Below are 7,742 nucleotides of genomic sequence, written 5' to 3'. Positions count from 1 at the left end.
TGGCTGCAGTGTTCATTGGAACTAGCCTCAGAGAGTGCCAATTAAGAACGCATCGGATTAAGTCCCATATTGATGCTTTTAATGAAACCATTACTGTTTTCCGTAACACAAAATAAACTGTCATTCACGATGCTTATTACTGTATATTATAAATGTTATAACATTTGTGTCTGGTAGGGAGTTGTGGCTTACACCCTTTTTGATACAAGTGTCCTGTTGGACAGATCTACTTCACAACATTCAAGGCAAGTATTGATTTGATGAGATTATAATTGAATCCTGAAATCATCTAATTTACTGAAATGTGTTTATTGCATGCATCACATTATTAATAATGCTATGTAGCACATAATTCTCTTTAGGTACAGCAGTATAAAAATGGTTGTTAATGCTTGAATATAAACACTGGCTGCTGTAAGCTGAGTTGACAGTAGGTCCAGCAACAAAGGTCACATTTTCCAACAATGACCTCACAGAATACATTGAAAATAACAATTTCCAGGTCTGGATTTTAGATGTGCTCAGTTTGAAAAAGCTCTGTTTTTTTCCACGTGATGTATGACTTCACCAGTTTCTCTAATGCCTTAAATCCCTCAGTGGAAAACACCTTTTATTGTGGTTACATACGATCCCATCTGTTGTAAATGTTCCCCTATTTTCTCTCCCTCTGTTCCTCCCTCTCTGTTGTCCCTTTCTAACTGTCTTACACTCCCCCACCCCTCGCCCGTCTGGTGGGATTGTCAATCCATTTTGGAGGTATAAAACCACTGCTGGGGGTGGAGACAACCACAGCTTGCTGTGTGATACTGAAGGACTCTTGCAAAAACACTGCTGCTCACAACCGTGTGGTTGCCTCTCTGTTGTCATTTAAAACAACAGAACTGACTTTGGATTTTTAGATTTTTAACGTTCCATCATGTGTAAAGGACTTGCAACACTGCCTGCGACATGCTTGAAAAGGTAAGTGCAATATTCCTTGAACAACGGGTGGATAAAAACATTAATTCAGGAAAAAATAAAGACAGAAAGAGAAAAAATTAAAACATTGTTTTTGAATATGATGTGTGTACATGTAAAAAATGAAAGAGCTGTTATTTTACAGCAGCAACTCAAAATCTCAATTTAAACATGGAAAAAGAGGAACTAGCTGACAAGCTGTTAACCACTTGTTTACATAGATAAAGGAAGTCTGTGCGCAGATATCACTAATGGAAACACACTGACATTTTCTGAAATGCATTTTGCTCACGGTCCTCTCGTTCTGCCTCTCCACAGTGCCAAAGACATCAAGCACAAAATAAGCTTCTTACTCCAGAAGCCTGAACCTCAAGCAGCAGATCAGAAGCAGATGAAAGAAAAATCAACCACAGCTGCTGCAAAAAGGTTAGAGGAACAAGCCTCTCTCAGCTGAATTTGCTGTTTAAAAGATGTGTTCTATGCGCTAAGTCGCACATTGAGCCTCCTTCGAAAGAGAGAATTTTTATGATGAAAACTAAAACCAAGCCTGCCACAAATGCTGACTTAAAAAGTATATTGTGTTTCCAATCTGAAGGAGTTGAAACTGCTTAAAAATGTGATGGCGGTGTCTGTTTGAGATCAGTCTCCTTCAGACTGATGCAGAGCTAAATTAAGTTTATTTTTGACTTTAAACTCAGTGACTAGCGCCTAACACGGTACAGATAAGAAAATCCTGGCTCGTGCTTCAATTCAAGTTGCAGACCCTTAATATTGATGTGCCTCTAAATGAATGACTGAAACTCGCGGGACATCTCTGTTATCTGAGGCTTGTTGGGAAAGAGATAGGGAGGTGATTAGAAAATAGATGGATGGATCTTTCCACGTAGAAGATGAGCTCACTTTGACGCAATAGGCTGAAGAACCATTTCATTTCATGGAAAATAAATGATTTAGTACTTTTTTTAAATATATTGGACCAGTGGTATAGCCAGTGCCTCCTGTAATTGGACATAGATGTGATGACTTGTGTGGCTAACAGTCATTAAACTTTTATAGTTGATAAATTCTGCATAAATTCTGAAATCGAATTATGTTACCGAAGAGCACAATCTATCAGATTTCTCTACACTTCCAGAGCACGTCTTCCCACGGGAAGCCTGTTATTGTTCTTTATGAGAACGTTTGCATTGACCCTGCTCGCATTGACCTTTGCTTTTTAGCAGCATCCCGAGACAGCTATGGATGATCAATATTCAGTTTTCCTGCTAAAATTGCACAGCAGCAATATCAATCACTATGCACAACACAAAGACTCGATGGCGCTTATATAACCTTGTGCATAATGCAAATTATGATTCTAAATGCTGATTATATATTGGTCTTTTATAACTGAAAATGATCATTTTACTATAGTCCGGGCTTGCTGCTGTCAGATGACGTGCGTTGGCATGATTTGATTTGCTGTCATTTTGATAATTGCATTTTTGCGACTGGGATTTGAATGTGTCGTTCTATTTACAGCAAAATATATCTCATACAGATATCTTTGTTTTGCTATGTTGTTAAGAGATGTTTGGTGGCTACTTCACCTTTTTGGAGAAAGTACTACAAAAAGACTAGATTAGAGATAAGGTGAAAATGTCCATATGTACTTTATGTAAAAATGTTTTTCTGTGCAACCTTACTTAAAATGGCATTGATCGTTTGTGTTTTAGGGTGCCTAATACAGCTGAGGTGGAGAAATGGAAGGAGTCTTTCAGCCATGTGCTGAACAGTGAAGGTAAGTGTTACATTAGTTTCACTCATAAAAGACTGGATCTGAATCAGAACAAGTCAGATGAGGCTTTTAATCCAAAGCTAGCTGGAAGAACTTCTGACTTTGGCATCCCAATATTAATAATGCCATCAGCTGTCCGACAGAAGCTTCACTCATTTGTTCTCAACAAAATGTGCCTGTGGCTTTATATATTTAATCATTTTCATGTAGTACAATACAGTTGCAATCATGGGAAATACTGGCTTTAGCATATCACTGTAAGGGTTGACAGTAAGGCTTTGCTAATCCCAAAAGTGATGCTGAAAATCAAGCTGCAGCGTAGCAGATGGTTGGGTTTGGCTAATTAAGTATCATCACTGTGCTCATTACTGCTGTTAAAAGAAAGTTAAGGGGACTTGGCTGGGACACACAAACACGCAAATGGAGCACACACACACACACACACACACACACACACACACACACACACACACACACACACACACACACACACACTCAAGCACTTTCCAGCACATTCTCATGCTCTAGCTTTTGCTACGTGTCACGAGGCACTACTAGAGGGCCTCTCAGGGCGTGCTGACCAGTGCAGAGTGTGCACGTGTGTGTGTGTGTCTCTGCGTGTGTCTCTGTGTGTGTGTGGATGCATAAGACCTCTGAGAATCATATTGTCTGCGTGTGCATGGGGAGCAACGGCCTTGCAGAAACCAGCGGAGTTCTGACCTGCGTCTTTCCATGACCTCCAACATAGTTATGGCTTCCTTCTGCTGTCCCTATTACATCTGTCAGCTGCTACTGCTCCTTCATTTGTTTAACATATTAAGACCTCAAAGGTCTCCTCAAACTCTTCTTGTAGTCATGTTAGACATATGAGACAAGATGTAGCTTTTTAATATAAAGTAAATCAGTGGCGTGTTCGTGTCATGCTACAAAGCAATGTAAAACTCCAGCACTTGGACACGCTGCCAAAAAATAAGGCTGGTAAAATTCTTACCCAGCACTCGGAACTTCTGTATTCATGATTCATTTTTTTCTGGCAACTAATGTGCAGTTGGGAGCTGATTAAAACTCCTATTGGGGAGGTGGCATAATTTTTGACTAAGTCTGGGCAGGTTCTGCTACCTGAAATTGGACTGCTCTAGCTAATTCTGCTGCATTATTCATCAGGCAGCCAGCCAAATTAGAAAATTTAGACTGGCTTTGATGAGTGCAAAGGCTGCCACACCATTATATTAGAGCATTTATTACACTCTGGTGAGGCTTATTCATTTTGCTTCAATAACACACTGCTTTATCTTTTTGGCAATGCTTTACAATGACGACAATGTTTAAACCGAGACTTAATTAAACTTTGGTAAAGACTTATTTCACAATAAAAGAATAGTCTTTACTAATCATTTGTAGTGTTAAAATGTATGTTTATATAATTAAATTGCGCTGTGCCACAATTCTGACCAAAATTGTATCTAAACCTAAGAAAAAAACAAACAAGGAAAGAAGAATTACACAATCGCTATGTCACTGGCCTACTTACATGTGCATGTGTGTTACAAAGGTCATCTGTGAACATGATCTTGATGGTTACTGGGAAGTTCCAGCTGGTTTACAAAAAATTTACCAACTAGTAAACAACATTACTAATTGTAATGTTATTAATTAATAGTTTATTAATAACGAATATATATTAACTAAAGTTATTAAGTTTAATAAATAAATAAATGGACTATGTGGCTGTTGAGTACAGTTGGATCAAAAGAGACACATTTTTCTTTCTGTGTTTAGTGGGTCGCACAGTCTTCACCAGCTTCCTAAAGTCGGAGTTCAGTGAGGAAAACATGGACTTCTGGATGGCTTGCGAGGACTACACGAAGACTGCACCTACCAAGCTAGCAACCAGAGCCAAGCAGATCTACCAGAAATATATTGGTGCAGATGCTCTTAATGAGGTAATCACAGCACTACTGAAATAAAATGACAAACAAAATCAATTTGATTAATAAGAGTAAAATCCTTCAACATAAAAAGAAGATTACTTGCTGGGCAGGTAAAATATGACTCACCACACCCCAATACTATACCTGAACATTTACCTTCAAGTAAAAAAATAGTCCACCTTTACTTTAAGATATCTTTCTACTTTTTTCACGTCTTCATTTTGTTGATAAGCCCATGTGTTTCTCCTGCCTCGCATCAGCAATGATCTCTATTACCAAAAACAGTTGCTGTTTCTCTGTGGCAGCTTAAAAGTTTAGGCTCTTGATAAGTGAATACATTACATCAGTATGTTTCACTTTACTTTCGTTCTGTGACCTTTTAGGTAAACTTAGATGCAGCGACAAGAGAAAAAACAAGACAGAACGTCGAGAACGCCTGCCCTTCTTGTTTTGATGATGCCCAGAAGATGATCTACACACTGATGGAGAAAGACTCCTATAGGCGCTTTCTCAAATCCAAACTGATCCAGGATCTGTGCCAACAACAGAGTAACGCTGCTCAGGAGAAGAAAGAGAAGAGAAGCTGTGACATGGCTGACAGCAGTCAGGTGTTAGCTGGTGGTGCTTAGTCAGGACGAAAGAAGGAAAAGCTTGAAGGAGGTGCCAAAGATTGACAGTCAGTTAGGGCTCACAGTGGGAATGATAGGTTTGCTGGGGTGTCCGGGGTTTCTAGATAAGGAAGGAAGAATGGTTTTGAAGATGTCTGATGAAGGTTCATGTGAGGTCGTTTTCTTTTCCTTCTGTTTTTGATACTTGCTCTTTATTTCTGGGCTTATGTGGTCACTCTTGTAAATATTTATATATTTCCCATTTCTGCATTCATCAGGTGAAATGTTCTACAGACTGACTGAATGTAAATACATCATTGCATTGTGACATTTTCCTTCTGGATTCTTTGCAAAACACAATCTGATCTAGAAGCTGTGACCAGGTTATCTTGATACTTAGAACAGAAAACTATTGAAAGCTACCTCCAGCCAACAGACACGAAAACTGGTGCCACTGGAACATTTTCTCAATGGAACGGCACAGATTACTAGTTTAGCTATGTACAGACCTGAATATTTAAATTAATACATCAAGCACTTTTTAAAATAATGCCCCAATTCCGTTGTGTATAGGAGTAGAGTCTCCAAGTTTAAATGTTGTACAATTTTATACAGTCATAAATGTAAAGTAATAATTGATCCTGGTACAGCTGGAACAACAATAAAGTAGCACGTATACTGTAGTGATTGGCTTTGCAGTTAGTTTTAGGTTTAGGGTCACAGATTGGTTATTTTCCATCATGTTGACTTATGGCCTCACAATGTAGTGGTAATGGAAAAAAAGCTTTATATAGTCATTTGAAGTTCCAACTCACTATTTAATACCATATGTTTGTACAACAGCCCATGGTTGACACTGATGTCTGTTTATTCACGTGAGTAAAACCCGGTGTATATCTCAACACTTTATCATGGTAACAACTGCCTCTGCTGTTTAAACATCCTGACATGATCTCTGCACTGTGAAAACACCGACTGACTAGTTCTCGTGGGAATTTTAGGCATGTTTTAATATTAGTAGAAGTAGTAATTGTCATAGAGTCATGACGCAGTTATGTTAAACGGAGTAGGATATTTTTTTAAAGAAAACCACCTTACCAAATTTTTGGTGGCCACACATTCTACAATGTCTTATCTAAATGTATACTGTGATGATAAAAAACTACATATTATATGTAAAAGAACACGTGTCTTTGTCCTATTTCTGTATACTCCCAAATGTGCTTAATGATGAAAATCTGTGGTTGTATTTACATTTTTGTTTTTGAGCTTTGGTGATGTCACTTGTGGAAAGTGTTGTGGAGTTGTACTAGCTTGCAGATGCTCTTTTAAAATGTAAAGCTGAGAGAAGGTGGCAGTCAAAATAATAGCTGTCCTCTGCACCTACTAGCTGATTAACACAAGTGGTGAAATTCTCCTGTAACTATAGGTAACAAGATATGAAGTAAATAAATGTGGCATGAACAGTATGTTTGTGTGTGACATGTTGGAGGATAAGCTCAAACACACACTTCTTTGTTACACAGTTACACTTCTTATGACGCATCAACCATCAAACATATTGTGCCATATTAACAAGTGGATCACCAAGGACATGAGGATAGATTGATTATTAAAATGACATAATTTCAATTAATGCAATTTAATATTATTTCAGATTTATAGATACAGTTCCAATTCACAACAATTCTCAAAAGGCATTTAATGATTTAAGGTAAAAACTCAAATATATAAGAAAAACCCAGCAATCAGATGATCCCCCCTGCAACTATGTGGAGGAAGAAGTACTTAGAAAATCATCATATACGGTAAATGTAAGTTCATTTATGCTATTTTACTGAATCAAAAAAAAAAAACATCTTAAAGGAAATTTTAATGAAGAGCAATGATTAAATTAATGTTTAAATAAAAATTGTGTTATGCAGCATTGGTTTTAAACTTGACTGATAACATTTTATTTCATGTAGTGATCAACACACGTTGATGCCAGTTGACTCTTTTTGTTGTGATGTCTAAAAGAACGTTTCCATGACCTCATCACATCTGTCCCTTCATAATCAGACAGTAATCATCTATAATCAGCAGGGAAAAGGTGGTCTCTTCTATATCTAACATTGATTGCGTAACGTCTGCAGATTATAGATGATTATCAGAGGGTAACGTTATTATCGAATAATTACCAGAGAACATTTCACACATAGGAAAGACGGGTTTCATCAGGATTCGATCATTTTGTTATGAAAGCATAATTTATAGAGGTGTTTAATACACTGTTAATAATTTACTAAACAGTTTAAATTTTAAACTTCAAAACTTACAAGAAGCTAAAAATAACCTTCAGAGCTCAAGCTCCACTTTTCATACACTGGACCAACTTTTTGTTTGGATGTGCCTCATTGAAGTGAACAGTGTTTACAGCATCTGTGTTCATACCCACTGCATAAAGATGCCTATTTAAGGGGAACATAT

The 7,742-nt window shown here is 37.6% G+C and overlaps 1 protein-coding gene across 1 annotated transcript; it reads left to right on the top strand.

Moving 5' to 3' along the window:
- The first annotated feature begins 785 nt into the window (after nucleotides 1-785).
- rgs4 (regulator of G protein signaling 4) lies at nucleotides 786-6,926 on the top strand. The gene is made up of 5 exons (XM_085387286.1): nucleotides 786-960; nucleotides 1,276-1,383; nucleotides 2,673-2,737; nucleotides 4,514-4,677; nucleotides 5,049-6,926. Exons 1-5 carry the CDS (start codon nucleotides 917-919, stop codon nucleotides 5,292-5,294), a joined length of 627 nt encoding a protein of 208 aa, XP_085243412.1. The 5' UTR covers nucleotides 786-916; the 3' UTR covers nucleotides 5,295-6,926.
- The last annotated feature ends 816 nt before the right edge of the window (nucleotides 6,927-7,742 follow it).

Source organism: Rhamphochromis longiceps, linkage group LG17 (genome assembly GCF_057381845.1).
Source record: "Rhamphochromis longiceps isolate RC_006_pf linkage group LG17, R_longiceps_female_GT1.1, whole genome shotgun sequence".
NCBI classification, from domain to species: domain Eukaryota; kingdom Metazoa; phylum Chordata; class Actinopteri; order Cichliformes; family Cichlidae; genus Rhamphochromis; species Rhamphochromis longiceps.
The sequence above is the reverse complement of the archived record's forward strand: the minus strand, read 5'-3'. Positions and strand labels throughout refer to the sequence as shown.

Coding starts and splice junctions, on each gene's coding strand:
- rgs4 (XM_085387286.1), top strand. CDS start 917: ATGTGTAAAGGACTTGCAACACTGCCTGCGACATGCTTGAAAAG. Junction 1,384..2,672: donor ACCACAGCTGCTGCAAAAAG/GTTAGAGGAACA, acceptor TTTGTGTTTTAG/GGTGCCTAATACAGCTGAGG. Junction 4,678..5,048: donor GTGCAGATGCTCTTAATGAG/GTAATCACAGCA, acceptor GTGACCTTTTAG/GTAAACTTAGATGCAGCGAC.